Below are 25,000 nucleotides of genomic sequence, written 5' to 3' on the forward strand. Positions count from 1 at the left end.
TTTCAAAAAAAAGTTAATATCCCATTTTTCTCACGAAGCTTAGCAGTTTAGTCATTGACAATCTCTGTCTCACACTTATTCATTATTTTTTTAGAAATGTGCATTGAGGAGTTTGCTAGATTTTTAAGTTTTTTTATAGTTTTAGAATTTTTCGTGTTAGTGCCTTAGCAATTTTTGATGTATGTAATTAATATTTTAAATCTCATTATTGCTCTACTTTATATATCTATCAACATATGGCCCATGGGGGCTCAGTTTGATTAAATAAATAAATATACTATATACTATTTTCATAATTATTCTTTATTAGCATTGTATTTTTAATTAAATCCTGTTAAACGTAGTCATTTGAATGAGAGATTTCAAGAAAATTTCGGAGATTTCGGACATGAACATTCGCTCGTTATGCAATCTATCCCCGCCTGATAGGGGGAGAGTGTAGCGATGGGTTCTTCTTTTATGTGACTAATAACTTATCGAACCGCCCACGCATCTATCGAAACATACCTGATATCTGTACAAAACATTGGCATCAGTCAGGGATTTCGCCAATTGGACCCCATGGATATAAGGTGCCGTTGAGTCGGCCAACCCGTGTATTAGGAAAAATGAATGGGATTTAATGAGCCTCGCTCTTTGCGTCGCATCAGCTTCCACATATCCTTTATAGTTTTCAGCTGGTAGACCGAGAATTCGTTCTGTAAATGCTGAATCTGCAAAAAAAGATTCAAATGACAAATTAAATCACCTCAACAGGGTCGGCTCAACTTACTGTAGTAAAGCCAATCGGCGATTGGCGATATGGCTATGCCACACTTAAAGACATCCTGTTGGGTGCCCAACACCATAGAGGTAACATAGCCACCATAACCCCAACCCCAAATACCGACACGTGTTTCATCTAAAAAACTTATAGTGTCCAGGAGATATCTGCAACAAAAAATATTCCAAAGATCAAATTAAAACGATGAGAGCAGTGTTGGAATGGGACACTTACCGTATGACAGATATTTGATCTTGCACTTCAACGCCACCTAGGCGCCGATAAAGTGATTTCTTACTCTGACCCTTGGCCCCTCGGACATCGAGGCGTATATAGATGACATCATTGCGCGACGACATATATGTGCCCCAGTCCACACGAAATCTTTCGGACACCGACTCAGATCCAGGTCGTCCATTGCTGTTGTAACAGACAAAGAGGGAATTAGAGTAGGTAGAACAGTGAATACTAGAATTTTGAACTTACACTTCAACAACCACTGGAAAAGCAGCATCTCTTAACTCTTCTCGCCAGCTAGGTGGCAGCAATAATTGCACTTGAGCCCTACTGCCATGGGGCAGAGATATTTCGAATGACCTTTGCGTAGGCAAGGCCAATTTCTTCAATCGATCAGTGTAGGAAAGTCTCGTATCATAGAGCACTTTAACCAGGCTATGCGTTTTGGAAGCGTGTACACCCGATACGGGTAAACCAGGGCCCTGGCAATCCAGGATATAAAATGAAATTCCAGATTGCGTGGCAACGGAAGACTTGGGCGCCAGGAAGGCATCGAAGTGAGAGCAATTCAAATAATAATATCGACTGCTCCAAAGTGCCTCGCCTAAATCGCAAGTAATACAATTAGGCTCCGTCCTGGAAATGAACGTGTATCATTAGTGATAGTACAGAGGCAGGCATGTTGGGGAACTTACTTTCGATTGTCATCGTTGACGGGATCTCTCACAGTGTACAGGTGACGTTGGCCGGGTTTTTTGTCTTTGGTGCCCAGATAGTACACCAAATGATTAGCTGTGTCCCAGCAAAGTATTTTCAATACCTATAATAAGCAATGTTATTACGATCAAGATAAGAGGAAAATCGTGGGGAGAGCGAGATAATGCTGATCTTACATACCTCATATCGTCCATGAGATATGACCGATATTCTCTGTTGTTCAATAGTCACATGCTTTATGTGAGTGAAATGCTCCGTTCCTGATTCTTGTACACTGGCCAGAATCAGAAAACTGTTACCGTCCGGAGCAAAGACAGGATGAGGCAGTACATCAAGCCATTCGTCTTCTGGTGCTCGTTCTGCATGAATCTGCTCGAGAGAAGGTAAAACTGAGATATTTGATCTTAGCAAAACTTAACAAGACCCCGCTTACCTCGGAACACTCCCAATTCTGATCGACGAAGCAGGTCGATATGACGCTGTAATTCTGTGATCGCATCATATACACCACGGAGACCTGGTCGTTTTTATCGGTAACCCAACCAGCTGATGTCAGGTAGTAATCACTGAAACAATACAAATACGTTTATCATAAGAAATCTGAGATGTTCTACGTAAGGAAGCTTTTAAGATATAAGCAGGGCTGTGGAGTTGAGCAAATTTCGCTCGACTCCGATAGCCGGCTTTTGCCAAAATAAATTCGTACAAACATACCTCTTTCCTTTGCCACCGTCAAATCGATGATTTGACGGTGAGATATGTTTGTACGAATTTATTTCGGCAAAAGCCGGCTATCATGTGAAACCTTTTTTCGGAATGTTCAAATGTGGTTTACTTTTGGGTTTAGTGAACTGCCTGAATTTGTTCTGATAATTGGTTGATAGTTTTGCTGCAAGTAGAGGATGCTGATGAGGAATGTGGTAATTCCGAAACATGCGTCCATCCAACCATCTTGCGCAGGGTATAAATATGGGAAATATGTATAATATTAATAATGTTTAGGCATTTTTTCAAAAATGCATTTATGATTCATCAGTCGAGTCATTTTTATAAGTTTTCGTCTTAGCAGTGAGTATCAATGAGCATCAGTAAGAAATAACATTTTGAGAAAATTTCCTATAGAAATAAAATTTTGAGAAAATTTGCTATAGAAATAAAATTTTAAAATTTTATTTTTGAGAAAATTTGCTAGAAATAAAATTTTGAGAAAATTTTCTATAGGAATAAAATTTTGAGAAAATTTTCTATAGAAATACAATGTTGACAAAATTTTCTATAGAAATAAAATTTCGACCAAAATATCTATAGGAATAACATTTTGACAAAATTGTTTATAGAAATAAACTTTTTAACAAAATTTTCTATTGAAATAAAATATTGACAAAACTTTCTATAGAAATAAAATTTTGACTAAATTTTTTAAAGAAATAAAAATTTGACTAAATTTTTTATAGAAATAAATTTTTTGAAAGAATTTTCTGCCAATATTCGACATATGTACGAGTATATAGGTATATTGTCTTAAAATAAAATTAAAACCACTTAGTAAAGTCTAAAGTCGAGCAGGGCCGACTATATTATACCCTTCACCACTATATAGACAAACATTTGTGATACCATCTCAACTCCTACAAATTTATTGGGTGCTATATGAAGGTTTACATTCCCACCCAGTCAGAAATTTACGATGGTTATAAATATTGAGCGTTGTAACAGCGTTGGGACCCAATGTTGAAACAACGCTTGCTAAACAAATTAATTGACGGTTTTTAAATAGTAAATTTTCCATAAAATTATCGTTGAAAATGCATGTTCCATCAATGTCCAATGGTTTTTAATGAGTAATGGAGGTATTATTGTTGATAGGAATTGATTTATAATAGGATAATGTTCCTTTATCATATAAAGTGAATATGTACATTAACAGTGAAACCACTAGGAACAACAATTTGGGTAATTTTACAAATGAGTAGAAAGTTTTAACTAAACTAAACGCTGACATCACGCCAAAACCCAAGTACTTATTTATCGACTAATTGAAGAAATTTTGTTAGACATAATTACTTTTTTTTCACATGTTAAGGTGAGTATTAACTTCGAGTTTAGCCGCTTAAATCGCTAAAGTGAAAACTAAATCAGTAAGAAAAATTCACAAAATCATACATATTTGTTGCAAATTTTATTATAACTTGATGGGGAAAAGCCCAAAGCAAATTTTCACAAAGTTTGTATTCCTTAAAATGGATTATTAAAGAAAAGTAATCGTGAAAAAATGACGTTTTTATCGCCTAAACTCGAACTTAATACCCACCTTTAAAGAAAATTTCATTGTTTGAAGGAAAAAATTGGAGTTCAGTATTGCAAGAATGTTCTTTTGGTGCATTTGGGGTAAAATGTACAAATCTTAAGAAATTCTGAAGTGTTTTGTGTGAAATACGCACATTTGTGTATAACTTTTCCCTTTGTTAAGTTCATTTTAGTGTCGTAGAGGATTCTCTTTTTAATGTACCTTAAAATTTTTCCAAGAGTGAATTTTGAACTATTACCTATAGGAAATAATAAAGACATATGACTAGCCCCTAAAATCACAAAATTTTCAAGATTACTTTTCTTTAATAATTCATTTTAAGGAATACAAACTTTATGAAAATTTGCTTTGGGCTATTCCCCATCAAGATATAAAGAAATCTGCAACAAATATGTATACTTTTATGCCTTTTTTACTGATTTAGTTTTCACTTTATCGATTTTTGACCATATTAAAATAATTTTTTTACCAATTATAAATGTCAATCTTAATCTTAGTTATGTATTTTTCCTATTAACGGCCATTTTCATGTAGCTCCGTTAGGCTTTAACTGCCAAATAACAGAAAGTAAATTGCAAATATCTTCTCTCCAGTTAACTTTAAGTGAAAAATGTTCGTCAGTTGTGTTCCTAACTGGCTATGGAATATATATGCAAGATGATAATTTCGTCCATAATACGGTTCAAAAGTTGGTTAGTTAACGGAACACTAACGGAGCTTTATGAAAATGGGGGTAATTGTTAATTGTTAAGTTTTCTGATGTTCCTTTGTAAAGTGTAAAACACTAATTTTGTTTTGTTTCAATAGCGGTTTTAAGGTACTGTAAAATTATAATTCTAACCCTCCTAAAGCATTCTAGAAACAATTGGAAATGAAATGTTGTTTTTCAGTGCTTTTTAATGGTTGTAAAAACCATCGATACACCGTATAACGATGTTATCATTTTGGGGTTGTCAAAGCGTTCGTTAAACCATCGGAAAAGCGTATAAAATATTGTTTTCATGACGCTTTGAAAACGTTGTTAAATACAATCGATACACCGTGGAATGATGTTATCATTTTGGGGTTGTAACAACGCTTTTTCCCACCGTGTATCAACCGTTCACAACGCTTTTACAACGCTTTTCCGATGGTTTTTTTCTGACTGGGCATATACAAATATTTAAATCAGAACCGATTTGGAGAAATATTTGTAAACTTCTACAAAGTCTTTAGCCTTTAAATCTAAATCGGCTAACGCCCGAAAACGAAACACAATTAAGTAAAAAAAATATGTGAAATATAAAGATGAAGACAAAGTCCATTTATGATTTATCCGGCGATACACATGTATTAGAGGATATTTACAAAGGCGGAACCTTACCTAAATCTTCTGTGGAAAGTATGGGGACATCTTCGCTGACGTTGTGCCATTTTTACTTAAATCGGAAGAATATATGGCGCTTCATCTAAATATGAACCGATTTGGATAAAATTCGACAAATATATGTTGGCAATAAGCATTTAAATGGTTCCCAAATGCCGCAAACATGTTTTATTACTTAAATGATAGAATTTGAGACCATTACATGGCCGGGAAAATCATGTACCTGACCATCCAATTTTTTTTACTTTTTTGCAGGGACAAAAGTATTTTTATGGGTTACGTATAGACATGTCTAGAACCATTACATGGCCATAAAGACCATGTACATTTTTTTCGTGATTTTTTAATTTTTTGCAGCGAAAAGAATTTTATAAAAGCATTGAACATGTACACACGATTTTCATTTTGCACGTCAGTCGTGTGTTGATTGTTTCTTGGAATGGACGGAGAATACGGAATTACTGTGTTTTGTGTTAATTTATTTATTCAGAAGTGGCATGTGGTTTTATGTGAACACAAAAAAGAGAAGTGTAATTGAAAAAATGTACCTGTTGTTTGTTCTGCTTTTTGATATATGGTATTTATTTTTATTTGCAGTTACATGATGTCTGCGTTGGTGCATTTGATGGGCACGAAGTAAATATGGAATGATTACTTATTGTTGAAATTGAACCAAAATAGAGTGCATAAAAATATATGATGTTTGCTTGCACGACATTATAAATACAAATAAACAATGAATTAACATAGTTTATAAATAAATAAAAACAAATAAATAACGTTAATTTTGTGTTTTCTTTTCTCAAGTGGCGTCCTTTTCTCGACGACGAAAAAAGTTTTTTCATAAAGATCAAAACATTTTAGATTGTGACCATGTTCTTTTAACTGGAAGAAAAACACTTTAACGAATACCATAACATTTTAGATCGTGACCATTGTCTTTTAATGGAAACAAAAATTTTTTTTTATCAATATAAAAACATTTTATATGAGGACAATTTTATTTGTCTTAGAACCATGTTCACTGAGCCAACATGGTTGCAGGTGAAAATGTTACATGGTCGTCGAAAAAATAGCTCCTATCATATTATTTTGCTCTTCGAATATGATTGATTCTCTGCGTGTGGGTATAAAATATGAAATTTTCTACCATATTTCCCCAAATAAGGGAGCTATATCCAAATCTATACCAATTTGAGCAAAACTACTCTCGGGGCAAAATTTCGAGTAAATGGAAATGAGAATTTGGTCTCCGCTAGTTATATGAGTCTAAATCGGGCGAAAGATATATATGGGAGCTATAACTAAATCTGAACCGATTTCAACGAAAATTAGCATTAACCATCCATTGTACTCCTTATGCAAAATTTGAAGGTAATAAAGGTAAAATTCTGGCCTCTATGTTAGGGCCAATTAAATCAATATCGGGTGAAAGACATATATTGGAGCTATATCTAATCTGAACCGACTTTAACCAAATTTGCCATGGATAGCTATAATACTAATTCTACTCCTGTGTATAATAGCCCCTCATAAATCTAATTTGCGTAATTTTGCGTAAAAATTTTTTTAGTTACAAAAATGTGAAGTGTTTTAAAAAATTTAGTTTAGCCGGAGTCGAAGTCAAGCAAAATTTTTACGACTCCGACTCCAGCAAAATCTTCCGACTCCGACTCCACAGCCCTGGATAAAAGTAGCAGCATCCGTTCATGTATAAGATTTATTAATCCGACAAAAGTATAAAGTCATTAACCCTTACTTTATAAAAATAATTCAATAAAGCAGACAAATAAACTCAATTGATGAGTTAGATTTCGGCAAGAGTTTACAGGAATATGTTTGTTTTCATTTATAATTTTGATTATTTAAGGAAAAGTAATAGCGAAAATAAAGTGGTTTTTAACATGAAACCCGAACATAGTACTCAAAATCGTGTGTACAAGGTTCAACGACCGCACACATAAGTTCAATATGAACTAAGCAAAAGAAAGTTTTCGTACGATTCCCAAAAATAGTAAGAATGAACTAATATTACATGTTAGCCTGATACCGAAACAGGCAATTGACGTCCAAATGAATTATATCTAATTATACAATTATTTTTCGAGCTTTATGGACAGATATAGATTAAGGAACATGGTTAATAGAGCCATTGAAAAGAAAACGCCAGATACAAATCTATACACGCCTGGACTGTACATGTTTCGGTTCGGGCGAATGAACCTTTCCACAGCTAATGTTTGGTTGTACTGTTTGTACGTCTTAGCCAGTATAGTCCTTATTCGAATTGGTGTGACCGACTGCGTGGCCCATAGCGACCGTAATTTACAGTAAGCATGTCATATGACCGTATGAATGTGATCCCTCCAAGTAAGAGAACTATTAAACATCACTCCTAGATTTTTCGCCCGGTCGACAATCTCAAGTCTCTCCCCATTTATCCGTATATCAATAAAATCGCGTTAACCTATTTCTTATAATCAAACATTTAGATTTCGTGGGGTTAGGGCACAGGCCATTTGCACTTGCCCATGCATAAATCTATTAGAAATCATGGTTAATCATATCTACGCGTTCATCTAGTTCATCCCTCGTGCTACCAACATAGATCTGGACATCGTCTGCATACATATATACCTCACAGAAGGACAGTTGATTCGGTAAATCATTACTATACAGAGAGAATAAAAGTGGACCGATTACCGAACCCTGGGGCACTACTTTCCTCATAGACAACGGTCTAGACTTAGAGAACACTGCCCGAAAACGATTATAAAGATATATGATGAAATCAATTTGACTGATGAAGACGAAAACACAAGCAAATGACGCATTTTAGCTCCCAGCATAAAATGATCCACACAGTTAAATGCCTTGGAATGATCAAGAAGAACAAGAAAATGTATATTGTCATCCTCGAAATTCCCTCGAATATTCTCAGTAACTTCAGCCAAGGCACCTACACAACCATGGTTAGGACGAAATCCCGATTGTTTCTCGCATAGCAAGGAATTCCTATTCAAAAACGTGTACATCTGGCGATACAGTATCTTCTCAAAGACGTTTGAAAGATAAGGAAGTATCGCAATGGGACGAAACTCATTCGAATCTTTGGGTAGCGGTATAATCTTAGCATATTTCCATATAGAAGGAAAAGTACTAGTGGTGATAATTCCATTGAAGAGATGTGTGACATATGGCAGTATAATTCTAACGAACTTCGGATATATTCCCTCATAACCCATAGCATTCGACCGCACCATTGAAATACATGTTACTACTTCCGCCTGGTCAACACAGGCGAATTAATTACCTATAGTTCCGGAGGTAGGCGAAGACTCAAAGCTGTAAAAACTAAGATCAGTATTTCTGTGGGGTACATCTATAAATTTATTATTCAGATCATCGACATCAATATCAACAGAACTAGCACCACTGTCCTTACCAATTCCTATCTCACGAATGATCTTCCATGTCCCTTTGGACCTCAAGGCAGACGAAAAGCGCCTTAGGTAGTACTCAGTAGTGGCTGATCTTATCATTCTATTAACTCGGTCCCTGTCGGACCGATACTCATCGCGTAGTCCGGTCGTCCATGGTTTGGACTTAGATGATACTTTCCCAGTTCTCATCGGAACCGTAAGATCCTGCAAGGCGTATATGTTACTCTGAAGAAAAACAGCTTGCATCTCTACTGAATCCATACTAAACACCGTATGCCATGGATACATTAGCCCAGAGGAAATCGTAATCCTAATTTCTAAAATCCCTGTATGAGAAAGTCTGCTCAATTCTGCGAGTACTGAAATTGTAGCACGTAAAAATGAGATCATGGTTGGAGAAACAAGACGCAGACAATTGATCATATAACAATACATTACGTACGTCACTGACAAAGAAGAGATCAAGAAGAGAGCTGCTAGAGGATGAAAAATGTGTGGGAATGGAAGTATTAGTTGGGTAAAGACACATAGGTTAGGTTAGATTAGGTGGCAGCCCGATGTATCAGGCTCACTTAGACTATTCAGTCCATTGTGATACCACATTGGTGAACTTCTCTCTTATCACTGAGTGCTGCCCGATTCCATGTTAAGCTCGATGACAAGGGACCTCCTTTTTATAGCCGAGTCCGAATGGCGTTCCACATTGCAGTGAAACCACTTAGAGAAGCTTTGAAACCCTCAGAAATGTCACCAGCATTACTGAGGTGGGATAATCCACCGCTGAAAAACTTTTTGGTGTTCGGTCGAAGCAGGAATCGAACCCAAGACCTTCTGTATGCAAGGCGGGCATGCTAACCATTGCACCACGGTGGCTCCCAAGACCCATGGAAGACATCTCCCAGCAAAAAAAGCGTCGCCAAAAAAGTACAGAAAATGCTCTTTTTGGATCCGGAAGTGGTGCAAAATTGACGGCGACCGGACATATCCCCCAACGGACATTTCGCCCAAAATGATTTTTGGGCGTTATGATCTCCAATGGGGCGGTCACATCGCCCAATTTTAGTTTGGGCTTTATGTCCTCCCTCATCGCGGTAATATGTCCCAAAAAATAGGCTGTCAAAACGCCCAATATTTTATAGGGAAAATAATGTCGGAATACAAATCAAAAACTGTCCTAAATGAAGTAGTTTTGATCCCCAATTTTGGTTAACTAAATACGTACGGTATTTAATTCAAAATGCCGTAACTAGAAAGACAGTGCAGATCTCGTGGTATATAAGAAAATTAAGGAGAAAATGGTGCAAAACGCTCCACAAAGCCCCCAAGAACTCATAGCACTATTTGCCAAATCAGAACATATGACTGAATACTAAATGTGCGAAAGTATGCCGGAAAAGATATTTTAGCAAACCACTATTATGGAAGCCGATTTGGCATACAGTCTCTTTGTGTTCCACCCCAGTAACTGAAATAATGAATAATATGGATGATGGAGATGCTATTGTTTTATTGATGTCCCTTTTTCGGTCGTTCCATTTTATCTTATGTGTACAAGAAATTACTAATATTTACGAAGGTTACAAACGACATGTCAGTATTACTGTGTTAATTTTTTAAATCAAGTTAATAAAAGGAAAGATGCAAGAACTTGCGGACAAACTGAATGTGATGTATTTAACAAAGGATTCGCGTGCGCGAATTCTCGTCGTCCTCAAATACTAGCAACTTTCAGTTTATTATCTTGTTCTAAACATTAAAATTGGAGAAAGAGATGAAATGATCGACGTGCTGCTGATGGGTACTTGAAAAAAATCGCGCGCGAGATTTATTTCAAGTACCTATCAGCAGCACGTCGATCATCTCATCTGCCTCCAAATCGCGCGCGCGAATCCTTTTTTAAATTCATCACATTCAGTTCATCCTCACATTCTTGCAACTTTCGTTTTATTATCTTGTTCAAAACATTAAAATTGGAAAGAGATGAGATGATCGATTTGCTGCTGATGGGTACTTGAAATAAATCGCGCTCGCGATTTTTTTCACGTACCCATCAGCAGCAAATCGATCATCTCATCTTGTTCCAATTTTCAGTTTAAAATACATAATTTTCAATTCAGGATTTGTCTGGTTTGTTCAAAAGAAAAAAATTATCAGTTTCCGAATTTTCATGTTTCAATATATAATTCAAATGTCTTGGAGCTTAAACCGACCTATTTCACGAGCGAAATAGGTCTTCGTAGTGCCACTTTAGCCGCTTTTCCATTTCAATCGCACGAAATCGCAAGAAAAATAGTCAAAAATTATGTTCCAGTCAAAAACAATTAAAACAAACGATGAATCCAAGATATGCTAGTTTTACATCTTCTTCCAGCATACACAATAAAAGCAGGATTCGATATTTGTCAATAAGAGGCATATCTATCTATTAAATATTTAAAAAAAATTTATGGATAAATGAAGTAATCATATATGGCTTTTGAATGATTTAAAAAAAATATATATTTTGTTATTTTAAACTATTGTTTATATTCAATTATATTCAAACGGTCATAACACCCACATTTTTTATGGGGCTTATGACCGCGATGAGGGAGGACATAAAGTCCAAACTAAAATTGGGCGATGTGACCGCCCCACTGGAGGTCATAACGCCCAAAAATCATTTTGGGCGAAATGTCCGTTGGGGGATATGTCCGGTCGCCAAAATTGACGCAGAAGCGATGAATTTAACATGGACTTGTCATAGGACGGAAGTCCTCCATTTCAACAGCCGCTGCACTGAATTTGCATTACTTTTTTAGGTGTGATCCGAAGTCAATGTTTTGGATGTAAATTAAAAAATTCTGTGATATTTTGTCAAATAAATAATTTTTATAATTTTTAGTGGATTCTAAAGCTTGTCGGAAACGTTTGACCTCAAATATTTTAAAAAATTCACATTTTTTCAAAATTGGATTTAGCATTTTTTTGACAAAATTTTAATGATTTGTACCAATTTATGAATTCTTACTCTGATTTTAACCTATTTGAAACAAAAAAAAAGTTAAAATTACCCATTAAAAGTATGAAAAAACCATGTTATAAAAAACTTAATTAAAAGAACTTCCTGGGTAGTTAAAATAAAGAACATCATGGGGAGTGCATCTTCTGGAAGTGCTTTTAAAGTTGTGCCGTTGGAAGAACTTCCAAATTTTTTTGCTGGGCTGTTATATCAAATTTGAATCCATAAGTATATTGGAATTAAAATCCCTCGCAATTATCAGATCCGTGGAAGAAACTGTTAAACCCTCATTGACATCAAAACGTGCTTGCATGTTAATGGAACTATTTGGTCTATAAACGCTGCCGACCATCTGTTTTCTTCCCGAAGAAGAAATCTCCACAAATACATGTTCAATGGGTTCACCTACACCTGATTTCACAAACATGCCGGATCGTAAATAATTCCTTACATATATCGCAGCACCACCACCTCCAAGCAATCTGTCAGCCCTATATACCTTATACCCCGAAAGCTCAATGAACGAATCGGGAGTCGACTCCTTCAGCCACGTCTCAGAGACACTAATAACCATATAACCATACCAGAATACTCAAAAATAAATCTAAATTCATCTAACTTTTTATTTAAGCTCTGTGCATTAATGTGGCAAATGTTAAAGCCACATTAATGCATATATGCGTTTAGAAAGAGAGACCTAGAGAGTAAGCTGCAAGTAAAATAAAGGAAGTAACCAATTGGCGCCTTAAAGAAACACACAAAGAAAATGTCATTAAAATTTTTTTCTACCAGTGTATGCCCTAAGGTGAAACATAATATGTTTGAACAATACAAACAATATTTGGTTTGGACCAATCCTGAAAATATATATGCTTGAAGCAAAATGTGTTTGGGGTATATGTTACAGAAGCGATTTTTTTTGAGGCTGCACTCATTCACTTTTGCTGCAGAGAATCACTTTCCCCATAGGACATGTCCTTAACAAAATAATCAATACTTCCATTTAAGAGTATCAATTTTGTACTAAGTTAGCTCCAAAACTATTCGGTAATGAGCATATCTTACTATGGCCAAAATAGGACAGTGAGATGAAATCGGTTGTGGTTTTAGAACACAACGATTTATGTTAAGAGCAATTATAAAAATTTTGTAACGAACTTAATTTTTGTGATAAAAGTTTGAACTTTTTTAAGAGCTGCAAAGATTTCTTTGCGTGTATATAGTGTAGGTGATAAAAAAAAACGGTTTCACTTACTGTTCTTCCAGCGATGGCGGTGGCTTCAACTGGATATGCTGAATGTCAGTGATATTTGTTATATTGACAATCCACAATTTCACCTCAGGATTTGCTGTACCCGGTGTGGGGTATCGTACATTTTTCGTTTCTGGAAACGAACTTCCAGCTGAGACACCAGTTCCTGTTATCACTGCACCCGAAGCTAGCCAAGGATATGTCATCATACCGACATTCGAGTCATTGAAGGAGGCATACATGAAATGCGTTCCATCTTGGGAGGGCCAAATAGCTTGTGGTTCATTGAATATTTCCTCTGAAATAAGAAAAACGAAAAATGAATGAATTCACGTTTGCGCAGAAAATTCTAGCAATCTACAAATTCAGAGAGACTTCTTACCTTGATACAACCAATCGGGTACTCCGTTGTAAAAGAGATTCTGATAGCCAGTGAAGGTGATACGCAAATCTTCTTCATCGGCCGGTGATTGTCTGATATAAATATCATTGTCGGCAACGATAATCAGTGAGGTGGTGTTTCCCAACCAGGTTGCATATTGCAGGCGTGTCCTCTGGACTTTGGGTGAGTCTTTTAATTTCACAGGCATATGATGATCGTTATCAACATCGTATATTGTATAAAATGCATTAAATGATTTTTTGAAAATCTATTGGAAAAGAGAATAGAGAAATTATTTTAATTGGTATCGATAAAGGGACTGGGAACTGACGAACCTTCTTAACATTATGTCTGAATAGTACATATCGCAGATCGTTCGAGCATTCATAGCCCTGTACGTTTAGTTGTCTTAGAGTGTGATTAGTTGCCAATATGGTGACCTTATCGTTGGCAGTGTCTAATACCGAGAGGCCGCCATCGTCCGCTTGGAAAACATATTTCTTAGTGGTAACCCACGACGGTTGTAGGCGAGATGGTGTCAAGTCGCCCTGCAGATACTCATCAAGTATCATGCGACGTCCCGACCAATAAAGTAATTCATCTACATAACTGTAAGAGCCAGGGACACAAAGAGAACCAGAGCTTGAGCTATATACGCTACTTTTGCATACCATGATATCCGGACTTACCCTAATAAATATATGGCTGTTATAATACCGGCTATAACAAAACTTATCACTAATAGCGAAAATATTATAGATCGCCAATTGTGACCTTCATCTAGGTCTAAGTCTTGATCTTTTTGCTTGGGGTCTTGTATCTGAAGCGTTTCGTCGGGCGGCAGACGCCAGGATCCGCCGCCACCGGATTTGTCAGACGTCATGTTCGCGTGCATTGGGGTTTATATTTTTGTTTAGTTTGCTAATGGCAGGAATCGTATCCAGTCTCTTTCACCCCTCCTCCGCCTATAAAACAAATTCCTCGCCTGCTTTTTTCTCTTCTCTTCTCTACTCTAACTGGCTCACTATCCCCGTGCTTGTCTTGCAAAGCTCAGCTTACAATCACCCCAGTAGAACAATAGAATATCGCTTATCCATTGAATTCGATTCCCTTGGTATGCTAGTTTCTGAGCCATTCATTTGTTCTCTTTGTACTGTTCATGCACTGAGAACAATCCTTTGACGTTGCTCTTCAACTTTGACCTTGTTTTTATGACAAATGTTCTGTTCGATTGTATTCTTTCGAATGTTTTCAATGCAGATGCATTCACATGAATATTTCAGTGGATGACAATGGATGTGCCATATATTTGTGTCAAGCCGCATTTGTTCCTCTGAAGGATGATTGGATAACTCCTTGAATACAATCGCCTATTAATTGGCACAGCCACGCACAATGTCTCCTTTATGCACCTGAAAAAACAACAAAAAGTGGGATATTATAAGCATGTTTTCACAATATGCAATTTGCAAGAATGATGTTAAGATTGGCTCTCTCACGTTTTTGTTTTATTTCCGGTGGGTATTCAATAAATTCCTCCCCTTATTCTAATTTTTTCAAAAGAATATAACACTTCGTTCTTAATGTAGACTTCAGATTGGAACACAGAAATATCGCTAAATAGCATTGAAAAATATGTTGGTGTTTTATCTAAGATCTTGATATTAAGTACCCAGCAAAAAAGTTTGGAAGTTCTTCCAAAGGCACAACTTTAAAATCACTTCCAGAAGATGCACTCACAATGATGTTCTTTACTTTAACTACCCATGATGTTCTTTTAATTCAATTTTTTATAACTTAGTTTTTTCATACTTTTAATGGGTAATTTTAACTTTTTTTGTTTCAAATAGGTTAAAAACAGAGTAAGAATTCATAAAATGGTACAAATCACTTAAATTTTGTCGAAAAAAGTGCTAAATCCAATCTGAAAAAATTGAGAATTTTTGAAAATATTTGAGGTCAAACGTTTCCGACAAGCGTTAGAATCCATTAAAAATTATAAAAAATTATTTATTTGACAAAATATCACAGAATTGTTAATTTACACCCAAAACATTGAATTCGGATCACACCTAAAGAAGTGATGCAAACTCAGTGCAACGGCTGTTGAAATGGAGGACTTCCGTCCTATGACAAGCCCATGTTAAATTCATCGCTTCTGCGTCAATTTTGCACCACTTCCGGATCCAAAAAGAACTTTTTTGGCGACACTTTTTTTGCTGGGTCCTTTAAATGCCAAGTGGTCTTTTCTTAAACGATAAAAATTTCTTTATACACGCAAAGAAAAAAAGAACGTTTGGAAAACGTGTACCGAAAACGTTTTTCTTTTGTTCTAGTTTTTTGAATTTCTTCGAAAATTTTAAACTTTTATCACCAAAATAATTGGTTTGTTACAAAATTTTTATTTTTGAACCAACAACACAGTCCATTTCGTTCATATCAAGCACTGTCATTTTCTGACTTTAAGTCGTTAATAAGACACATTTTACTCTTTCATAGTAAAAATTTAATATAGTAGTATGTAATACTGAACATCTTTTCGGAATCTTCCAAACATATCTGGAATATATGTAAAGAAAAAACTTTTTGGTGTTGGTCGAAGCAGGGATCGAACCCAGGACCCTTGGTATGCAAGGCAGACGTACCAACCAAGCTCCACGGTGCCCAACTAAATGTATGTTTCTGTTAAATAAAATTTGTTTAATGGGCTCGTGGGCGCCACAAACTATGCTATATAAATATAACTTATAACGATAATTGTCTATTGATGGCAATAACAGCTACGTACCCCAGAGGATAGTGTGTTGGCTTAAAAATTGCATGGTCCGCGGTTCGATTCTTCGTCCAGGCGTAAGGTAAGATTTAAAAAATTTATAAAATCGAATAATTTCTTCTACATTGTTTGTATTATAGAAAAAGGTGCTAAGAACAAAAAAACCTCGTGTAAGTGAGAAAGATGTGAGGGAAAATGCAATTAGCCAGAAAAGATTGTTTTTTGAGTTAGTATATATAGTTATGAAATTGTTTTTACATCCTGGAAAAGAATAAACGTTTATCACAAAAAGTTTATACTTTTCTTCCAAATAGACTTCCTTACAGCGAAAAGCAAATGAGAAATGATCTTTGTTTTTTAAATGAATATTTTTGAAAATTCAATTAAAATTTTAATTGGCAACATTTTGGTGCCAATTTTTTCTGTGTGTTGTTAGGTTGTGAAAAACAGTCAACAGCTGAATGATTGACATTGCTGAAAAGAACTAAATGAAACGAAGAACCGATATAAAGGAACTAGTTCCTCTGACGAAATGAAACGAAAAATACCAATCCTTTTTGGTGAACGAAATTGCCCAAAACTACGGACAGCGATGAAAACATTGAAAGTGGTACGAATTTTTGGTACGGAGGAACGATTCGAAACAAAGAGTTCCTATGTTCAAAAGGAATGTTATATCCGAATCACTACACTGAATAACTGTTGTCGTGAGGCCAAAGATTTCATGTCTTTAAAATCCGAATGCGAATTTTGCTCTGGTATAAAGTTTTTTTCCTTGTCCGAAAATCGATAAACTTTTCAATGAAAACGTTGTCCTTATAATTAAGTGACTTAAGACTGGGTATCTTTACATGAAAGAAAATTTTGTTTGACTACGGTCAACTTGGCTTTTATAATTCTGAAAATTAATGAAACCATCTTTCAGTTTGATTACTTTTGGTATCTTCACTACAAAGCAAAACGCTTTATTCAGACACGTTTTTTTATTTTTGCTTGAAACATAGCAACATTTTTACTTCAAGTCGAGTCAGAATTTGGAAATTTAAGTTGTCGTTAACACCTTTTTAAAGCATTTTGATAGCACATGAAGAAAAAAAATGAAAGAACGAATGAAATAAAATGTGGCTTCTAGTTATTTAAAGAAAATGATGTCTTCAATGTATTCTTCAATCGCGATATTAATTGATCAAATTAATATTTAATTGAAATATCTTCAATCATAGTATTGATAAAGGGTGATTTGTTAAGAGCTTGATAACTTTTTTAAAAAAAAAAACGCATAAAATTTGCAAAATCTCATCGGTTCTTTATTTGAAACGTTAGATTGGTCCATGACATTTACTTTTTGAAGATAATTTCATTTAAATGTTGACCGCGGCTGCGTCTTAGGTGGTCCATTCGGAAAGTCCAATTTTGGGCAACTTTTTCGAGCATTTCGGCCGGAATAGCCCGAATTTCTTCGGAAATGTTGTCTTCCAAAGCTGGAATAGTTGCTGGCTTATTTCTGTAGACTTTAGACTTGACGTAGCCCCACAAAAAATAGTCTAAAGGCGTCAAATCGCATGATCTTGGTGGCCAACTTACCGGTCCATTTCTTGAGATGAATTGTTCTCCGAAGTTTTCCCTCAAAATGGCCATAGAATCGCGAGCTGTGTGGCATGTAGCGCCATCTTGTTGAAACCACATGTCAACCAAGTTCAGTTCTTCCATTTTTGGCAACAAAAAGTTTGTTAGCATCGAACGATAGCGATCGCCATTCACCGTAACGTTGCGTCCAACAGCATCTTTGAAAAAATACGGTCCAATGATTCCACCAGCGTACAAACCACACCAAACAGTGCATTTTTCGGGATGCATGGGCAGTTCTTGAACGGCTTCTGGTTGCTCTTCACTCCAAATGCGGCAATTTTGCTTATTTACGTAGCCATTCAACCAGAAATGAGCCTCATCGCTGAACAAAATTTGTCGATAAAAAAGCGGATTTTCTGCCACTGATTTTGGTAATAAAATTCAATGATTTGCAAGCGTTGCTCGTTAGTAAGTCTATTCATGATGAAATGTCAAAGCATACTGAGCATCTTTCTCTTTGACACCATGTCTGAAATCCCACGTGATCTGTCAAATACTAATGCATGAAAATCCTAACCTCAAAAGAATCACCCTTTAGTATCAATCACCAAAGTCAATTAAAAAATTGATTGATCCAATTCATTGTTTCAATTAAAAAAATTGTTACATCAATTAAATATTCAATGAATATTTTTCATAACTCAATAAAAATTGTATTTCGAAAAATTTTCATGATATTTATACCCTGCGCCACACTGTGGAACAGTGTATTATAAGTTAGTGCATATGTTTGCAACACCCAGAAGGAGACGAGATAGACACATGGTGTCTTTGGCAAAAATGCTCAGGGTGGGCTCCTGAGTCGATATAGCCATGTCCGTCTGTCCGTGAACACATTTTTGTAATCAAAGTCTAGGTCGCAGTTTAAGTCCAATCGACTTCAAATTTGGCACAAGTATGTGTTTTGGCTCAGAATAGAACCCTATCGATTTTGAAATCGGAAATCGGTTCACATTTAGATATATCTCCCATATATATATATATATATTTCGCCCGATATGGACTAATACGGTCCCAGAAGCCAGAGTTTTACCTCAATTTGGTTGAAATTTCTCACTAGGAGTACAGTTAGTAGTGTAGTCAAGTGTGCCAAATTTTATTGAAATCGGTTCAGATTTGGACATAGCTCCCATATATATCTTTCGCCAGATTTATACTCATATGACCACAGAGGCCAATTTTTTGCTTAGATTTAGTTGAAATTTTGCACAGAAATGACTCTAATTTTCCTAAACTTCTGATCCATATATATCGAGCGATAAATCATAAATAAACTTTTGCGAAGTTTCCTTAAAATTGCTTCAGATTTAAATGTTTCCCATATTTATACCCTGCTCCACACTGTGGAACAGGGTATTATAAGTTAGTGCATATGTTTGCAACACCCAGAAGGAGACGAGATAGACACATGGTGTCTTTGGCAAAAATGCTCAGGGTGGACTCTTGAGTCGATATAGCGATGTCCGTCTGTCCGTGAACACATTTTTGTAATCAAAGTCTAGGTCGTAGTTTTAGTCCAATCGACTTCAAATTTGGCACAAGTATGTGTTTTGGCTCAGAATAGATCCCTATTGATTTTGAAAGAAATCGGTTCAGATTTAGATATAGCTCCCATATATATATATATTTCGCCCGATATAGACTTATATGGCCCCAGAAGCCAGAATTTTAACCTAATTTGCTTAAAATTTTGCACAAGAAGAAAAATTAGTACTGTAGTCAAGTGTGCCAAATTTTATTGAAATCGGTTCAGATTTAGATATAGCTCCCATATATATCTTTCGCCCGATATGGACTAATACGGTCCCAGAAGCCAGAGTTTTACCCCAATTTGGTTGAAATTTTGCACAGGGAGTAGAATTAGCATTGTAGCTATGCGTGCCAAATTTGGTTGAAATCGGTTCAGATTTAGATATAGCTCCCATATATAGCTTTCGGCCGACTTACACTCATTTGACCATAGAGGCCAATTTTTTGCTCCGATTTAGTTGAAATTTTGCACAGGGAGTAGAATTAGCATTGTAGCTATGCGTGCCAAATTTGGTTGAAATTGGTTTAGATTTAGATATATCTCCCATATATAGCTTTCGCCCGATTTACACTCATATGACCACAGAGGCCAATTTTTAACTCCGATTTAGTTGAAATTTTGCACAGGGAGTAGAATTAGCATTATTGCTATGCGTGTCAAATTTGGTTGAAATCGGTTCAGATTTAGATATAGCTCCCATATATAGCTTTCGGCCGATTTACACTCATTTGACCATAGAGGCCAATTTTTTGCTCCGATTTAGTTGAAATTTTGCACAGGGAGTAGAATTAGCATTGTAGCTATGCGTGCCAAATTTGGTTGAAATTGGTTCAGATTTAGATATAGCTCCCATATATATCTTTCGCCCGATTTACACTCATATGACCACAGAGGCCAATTTTTAACTCCGATTTAGTTGAAATTTTCTACAGGGAGTAGAATAAGCATTGTTGCTATGCGTGCTAAATTTGGTTGAAATCGGTTCAGATTTAGATATAGCTCCCATATATATGTTTTTCTGATTTCGACAAAAATGGTCAAAATACCAACATTTTCCTTGTAAAATCGCCACTGCTTAGTCGAAAAGTTGTAAAAATGACTCTAATTTTCCTAAGCTTCTAATACATGTATATCGAGCGATAAATCATAAATAAACTTTTTCGAAGTTTCCTTAAAATTGCTTCAGATTTAAACGTTTCCCATATTTTTTTACTAAAATTGTGTTCCACCCTAGTGAATTAGCCGACTTAAATTTTGAGTCTATAGATTTTGTAGAAGTCTATCAAATTCTGTTCAGATCGAGTGATATTTAAATGTATGTATTTGGGACAAACCTTTATATATAGCCCCCAACATATTTGACGGATGTGATATATAATATAGTCGGCCCCGCCCGACTTTAGACTTTCCTTACTTGTTTTTTAATAACATTGTGTTCCACCCTAGTGCATTAGCCAACTTAAATTTTGAGTCTATAGATTTTGTAGAAGTCTATCAAATTCTGTCCAGATCTACACGCAGAGAAGAAACATGATTGTCACAATCATATTCGAAGAGCAAAATAATATGATAGCAGCTATTTTTGCGGCGACCATGTAACATTTTAACCTGCAACCATGTTGGCTCAGTGAACATGGTTCTAAGAAAAATACAATTGTCCTCATCTAAAATGTTATTATATTGATAAAAATAATTTTGTTTCCATTAAAAGACAATGGTCACGATCTAAAATGTTATGTTATTCGTCAAAAATGTTTTTCTTCTAGTTAAAAGAACATGGTCACAATCTAAAATGTTTTGATTTTTATGAAAAAACTTTTTTCGTCGTTGAAAAAAGGACGCCACTTTAGAAAAGAAAACACAAAATCAACTCTATTTATTTGTTTTTATTTATTTATAAACTAATTCAGTTATTTATTTGTATTTATAATGTCGTGCAAGCAAACATCACATATTTTTACACACTCTAGTTTGGTTCAATTTCAACAATAAGAAATCATTCCATATTTATTTCGTGCCCATCAAATGTACAAACACAGACATCATATAACTGCAAATAAAAATAAATTATACCATATGGCAAAATGGAGAACAAAAACCAGGTACATTTGTTTCAATTACACTTTCCTTTTTTGTATTCACATAAAACCACGTGCCATTTCTGAATAAATAATTAACACAAAACACAATAATTCCGTAACCTCCGTCCATTCCAAGAAACAATCAACACACGACTGAGGCGAAAAATGAAAATCGTGTGTACCTGCTCAATGTTTTTATAAAATTCTTGTCGCTGCAAAAAAATTAAATGGTCACGAAAACAATGTACATGGTCTTTATGGCCATGTAATGGTTGTAGGCATGTCTATACGTAAACTATAAAAATACTTTTTGCTCTTCAAAAAAGTAAAAAAATTGAATGGTCAGGTACATGATTTCCCTGACCATATAATGGCCTCAAATTCTATCATTTAAATAATAGAACATGTTTGCGGCATTTGAGAACCATTTAAATGTTTATTGCCAACATATATTTTTCTCCGCTCGAAAATTATTTTTACAAAGACAAAATACATGGTTTTCGCGACATTTACGTACTCTAAATAAGCATTAAATGGATGCGGCAATCATGTCCAAACATGTTTTTTCTGTGCGTGTAGTGATATTTACATGTATGTATTTGGGACAAACCTTTATATATAGCCCCCAACACATTTGACGGATGTGATATGGTATCGAAAATTTAGATCTACAAAGTGGTGCAGGGTATAATATAGTCGGCCCCGCCCTACTTTAGACTTTCCTTACTTTCCTTTTATCTGTGTACTTGAATAACCCGCTTTTTTGGCTCGGAATCAATACCACAATCAAAAGTGCAAAGCCGGGCAAAGTTGTTTTGTAAGTATAGCATGGACTTTAATTAAGTTCTATCTAGTAATTACTAGTGTTTTACATTTTGAATATTCTCTAACCTGGATCCACTTCACTTTACCTATCCTTTCTACTCCAATTTATAATTAACATTTATAGTTGCTTCTATTTGTTCTGTTGGGTAAAAATTATACAGAATAAATTTAGAACTGCAGGTAATTGCACAAAACACTCTTTCACAGGCACACACAGAGGGAATAGCAGTTAACTTGTTCAAATCCCTTCATTTTAATGGCTATTATGTTACAGGTGACTTCAATGCATTTCATTTGGAATGCACTTGTTCCGATGTGGTGCCTGTGGCCGACAATAAAATCAAAGAAGAAGTTAATCTCAATTCAACTATGTAAACTCAACTGAAATATGCAAATTGGTCCACAATGGAAAACGGTGTATACTCAAGTAATGGTGTAGTTGTTTTGGAATGAATTTTGCGGTTAGGGTTCGTGTTTTCATTGAGAAGTTTATCGACTTTTTGTCAAGGAAAAAACAATGACTGTTCTATGCTAAAAACAACGTTCGTACACCCTAAAAAAAATCGCTTCTCTAACATATGTTCCAAACATATTTTGCAGGAAGCACATATATTAGTGGATATTGCCGAAAGATTATTATGTTTGTTTTATGTGAACATATTATATGTTTGGAAGCATTTTGAGCCCAAAAATATTATATGCTTGGAAGAATATTCTCCCCAAGAAGATTGTGCTCATTCCCTCACATAAGTTTCACTTCCACGAAATTTTTAGTTCTTTGCACCTTTTTCTGTAATACAAATAATGTTGAAGAAATTATTCAATTTTATAATTTTTTAAATTTTACCTCTCGCCTGGACGGAGAATCGAACCGCGAACCATGCAATTTGTAAGCCATTTATATAGCATAGTTTGCAGCGCCCACTAGCCCATGCAAACATAACATTATTTAACAGAAACATACATTTGTTGGCCACGTGGAGCAGTGGTTAACATACGTTCCGATTTCTTTTAACGAACCAACAAAAAAAATTGTGCCCATAATGCCAAAATGATAAACAAAACACATGTCCACACATACATAAAATGCTGCTCTCAAGACGAAAACACACGCTGTTTTTTTTTTTCAAATGTCTATTCTCTTGGTTCCGTATGTCTATTCTCTTTACGCCGAATACTCATTCTAATATTAAAATTTATTTAATTTTAATATTTAGACTTAAGCATATAAAATTTTTGGCCTTATCATAAAACAGTTTTCCGAAAGAACATACAAGCGGTTTCACAGAAATTGTTTTGATTCTCTTGCTGTGTTATGTTGATACCTTTCGTCAACCCTCCCGTCCATCTCTATTTCTTTCTCTATACTCTCTCTTTCTCTCTGTCGCTCTCTGAATAAAATATCACAACATATATATGTTTACTCGAAATTTGTAAATTTATATATGTTTACATTCACACATATTATTTTTATAAAATATTCATGCCCCAAACATAATATATTCTAACATATTAACATATGTGTCCCAAACATTTAGTGTTAGTTTAGGAACATTACATGTTTGCACTTAAATATATTGTGTTTAGAGATTGTGTCCGAAACACATTTTGTTTATATCGGAACCAGCGTTGCCAGAATTGTTTCACAAAAAACCGCTAGATTTGTCCAAAAAACTACCCAAAAAAAGCTAAAAATTTTAAAAATAGCTAGAAAAAAAGCTAAAATTTTTTGTATCAAAAGTCACATTTTTGGTTGAAATTTAACAAACTTAAAGGCTTTATTTCACTTAAAATGCATATTATTTTAATTGTATTCATTTTAATTCAATTTCTGTGAGACTGTAAGAAAATTTAAGTCATATTAGCTCTGTTTGCGTGCTCGATACATTTTGATTACTATCACAAATTTTTACTGGAAGTCCTTCGTTTATATTTCCTAGTAAAAACATTTTTCCCAGTAAACTTGCAATTGCCAGCTGGTTAATCATCAACAAGTCCAATGTGCGATATATTGCATAATGTCACATAGAACTGCATTAGAAAATATCAATATATTTCGTTTTAACTGAATTAATGATAAATTCGTGAACGTGTACACTTCTCCTAATTTTACCCAAGAGAATAAAACCCATTCTAACTGTCTTGCAAGTTTATATTGAATAACTTTTATTCGGAAAATTCCCATACAAACCTATTGTTGTCCAATTTTCGTAAATGTAAATCCATTCCATTAATATATAGCAGATTTGTTTTGATCCTATCACTACGAATTTTTTCATTGCATTTTTTGATGTTAAAAAAATAATACCACATTCAAAACTTTATTTCCTTAATTATTTCTATGTTTGGTTCCAAAGATTTTGTACACTAATGATTTTGGTATTGATTCCGAGTCAAATTTGAATTTATATATTCGTTTTTTTCAGCTTTTTCTTCATGAGCTATCACAGTGCTTTAAAAACGTGCTAACGACAACTTAAATTTCCAAATTCAGACTCGACTTTAAGTAGAAATTATTCTATGTATACGTTTTTAAAATAAAATGTTGAAAAACCTCTTCTATTTTTGAACGCTATTTTGGTTTGTGGTCAAGATACAAAAACTCCACAAATTTAAAGACTATTTCATTAATTTTAAGAATTTTTTAGAATTGACCGTAGCCTTCTTTCATGAAAAGATACCCATTTTTAAG

The 25,000-nt window shown here is 34.9% G+C and overlaps 1 protein-coding gene across 2 annotated transcripts in view; it reads right to left on the bottom strand.

The window, feature by feature from the left end:
- The window catches only part of LOC142225647 (dipeptidyl peptidase 4), a 156,835-nt gene that overhangs the window by 6,007 nt on the left and 125,828 nt on the right, over positions 1 to 25,000 (bottom strand). For both annotated transcript variants that reach the window (XM_075295454.1, XM_075295453.1), the window contains 11 exons: positions 14,159 to 14,881; positions 13,805 to 14,078; positions 13,470 to 13,737; positions 13,091 to 13,385; positions 2,151 to 2,283; positions 1,898 to 2,086; positions 1,696 to 1,820; positions 1,250 to 1,636; positions 998 to 1,183; positions 773 to 930; positions 508 to 713 (listed from right to left, as the gene is read on the bottom strand). In XM_075295454.1, the coding sequence (XP_075151569.1) occupies positions 508 to 713; positions 773 to 930; positions 998 to 1,183; positions 1,250 to 1,636; positions 1,696 to 1,820; positions 1,898 to 2,086; positions 2,151 to 2,283; positions 13,091 to 13,385; positions 13,470 to 13,737; positions 13,805 to 14,078; positions 14,159 to 14,364 (2,427 nt within the window). In that variant the 5' untranslated portion in view covers positions 14,365 to 14,881. The remainder of the gene's footprint in view (positions 1 to 507; positions 714 to 772; positions 931 to 997; positions 1,184 to 1,249; positions 1,637 to 1,695; positions 1,821 to 1,897; positions 2,087 to 2,150; positions 2,284 to 13,090; positions 13,386 to 13,469; positions 13,738 to 13,804; positions 14,079 to 14,158; positions 14,882 to 25,000) is intronic.

The sequence above is a fragment of the Haematobia irritans genome, chromosome 2 (assembly GCF_050003625.1).
Source record: "Haematobia irritans isolate KBUSLIRL chromosome 2, ASM5000362v1, whole genome shotgun sequence".
Lineage (NCBI taxonomy): Eukaryota > Metazoa > Arthropoda > Insecta > Diptera > Muscidae > Haematobia > Haematobia irritans.